At 46.6% G+C, this 1,891-nt stretch overlaps 1 protein-coding gene across 1 annotated transcript; it reads right to left on the bottom strand.

Moving 5' to 3' along the window:
* Window positions 1-554: 554 nt before the first annotated feature.
* LOC104091820 (uncharacterized) lies at window positions 555-1,073 on the bottom strand. The gene has a single exon (XM_009597243.1). The coding sequence runs from the start codon at window positions 1,071-1,073 to the stop codon at window positions 555-557; it is 519 nt and encodes a 172-aa protein (XP_009595538.1).
* Window positions 1,074-1,891: the final 818 nt, after the last annotated feature.

Below are 1,891 nucleotides of genomic sequence, written 5' to 3'. Positions count from 1 at the left end.
TGTGGGGTAATAGGAATGAATCCTTCAGACATGCTTTGTTCAAGTCTATGAAATCCACGCACATCCACCATTTCCCGTTTTTCTTTTTGACCATCACTACGTTGGCGATCCACTAAGGGTACTTTGACTCCCTGATGAAGCCATTCTCTAACAATTTTTCCACCTCCTTGCGGATTGCATTGTTGATGGCGGGGTTGAATTTTTGCCTGACCTGTTTTACTGGGGGGTGGAACGTGTCGACGTTTAATTTGTGTGTGGAGATTTACCTTGGGATGGCCGACATATCTACATGGCTAAAGGCAAACAAATCTGCATTAGTTATTAAGAATTGACTGAATTTACATGGTTCCCGGAGTTTGCAACCGATATAGGACTTTTTACTACGGTCACTGAGGTCCAATTGAATGGGGTCGAGGTCTTCTATGGTCGAATCTGTAGCCTTGACCATTTCGGGATCCGTGATGACGTCCCCGGTCTCTCCTTGCGTCGACCTTGGCCCTGTTGATTGTTATGCCTCTTTTTCCTTGTCTTTTTCTGTTGGATTGTCGTGCTGTCTAAGGCAATGCGGTAGCATTCCCGGGACGTGCGCTGTTCTCCACGTATGCTGAATATTCCCCATACATCTGCTCAACTGCATTATTAAAACTGGTTAGTGTGATGTAGAGCGACATTATCTTATCCTCGAGTCTCATTTGGGTGAGGACTCGAGGATGGATAATGCATGCTCCACTTCCATCATCCACCATGATACGTTTGACATTGATATCTAAAATGCGTAAAGTAATAACGAGGGCATATTTATGAGGAAAAGTCAAACCATCGGCATCCGACTCATCGAATATGATACTTTCTTTGAGTCTGTCGTACCATTCGCGGGTGATAGACCGCTTGAGCTTGTGAGTGGTGGTGAACTTCACGCTGTTGATAGAGGCTTCGCCGCTATCGCTGATGATCATGTTGATAGTACAAGCTGGTGATAGCGGCTTCGGCGGGCCTTGGTGTTCACTTCCTCTGACAAAGTTGTTTCTCCCCTTGTTGCTTAACAACTCTTTGAGGTGTCCCTGTCGCAACATGTTTGCGACTTCTTATTTGAGGGCGATGCAATCTTCTATTTTGTGCCCACATTCCTGGTGGAACTCACAGAGGGCGTCAGATTTTTTGGTGTTCGGGTCTGATCTCATCTTCGGCAGCCACTTCACCTTTGTTCTGAGTTTCTCAAGAATGTAGACTGGAAAGACGCGACCGCCACCCTTTCGGATACGTTCGGCAAAGTCATCCTTACTCTGTTGAATCGGGCAAGAAAGTCCCTTAGTCCCTCTCCCAAGGACGGTTTGATAGCGAATATGTCGTTTACTCTTGCTTCGGCCTTCTTGGCTCCGGCATGGGCAATTACGAACTTATCAGCCATTTCCTCAAAGGTTTCTATGAGTGGGCTGGTAGCTGTGAATACCATGTTAGTGCCCCTCTCGTAAAGGTTTCGCCAAACTTCTTCAGCAAAATGGAGGACACTTGTTCCTTGGTGAAGGCAGTGACGTAATGGGTCACATGATCCTCAGGATCGGTCGTTCCGTCGTATATCCTGAGGTAGGACGACATTTTGAAAGTCTTTGGGGCAGTATCATCGTTGTACGACTGCTTTATGAACCTACCAGTGTCCCTTTTTGGCAACACCTTAGGAGTGCCCGGTATCTTGTCGACTCGTTCTCGGTGTTCTTTCATCTGGTCTCGGAGTGCTTTGTTTTCATTCTCCATTTCCTCCATCCTCTTTAGAACGGCAGCGAGAGCGCTGTCACATGCACTGTTAGTAATATTGTAAGTTATACCTGTCGTTGGAAGGCTTGGTCGGTTGCACTGCTCGTCTGTTTGTTGTATCATGCAAGCTCTTGTGGTT

Source organism: Nicotiana tomentosiformis, chromosome 1 (genome assembly GCF_000390325.3).
Source record: "Nicotiana tomentosiformis chromosome 1, ASM39032v3, whole genome shotgun sequence".
Lineage (NCBI taxonomy): Eukaryota > Viridiplantae > Streptophyta > Magnoliopsida > Solanales > Solanaceae > Nicotiana > Nicotiana tomentosiformis.
Note: the sequence above shows the minus strand (reverse complement) of the source record. Positions and strands in the feature narration are given on the sequence as shown.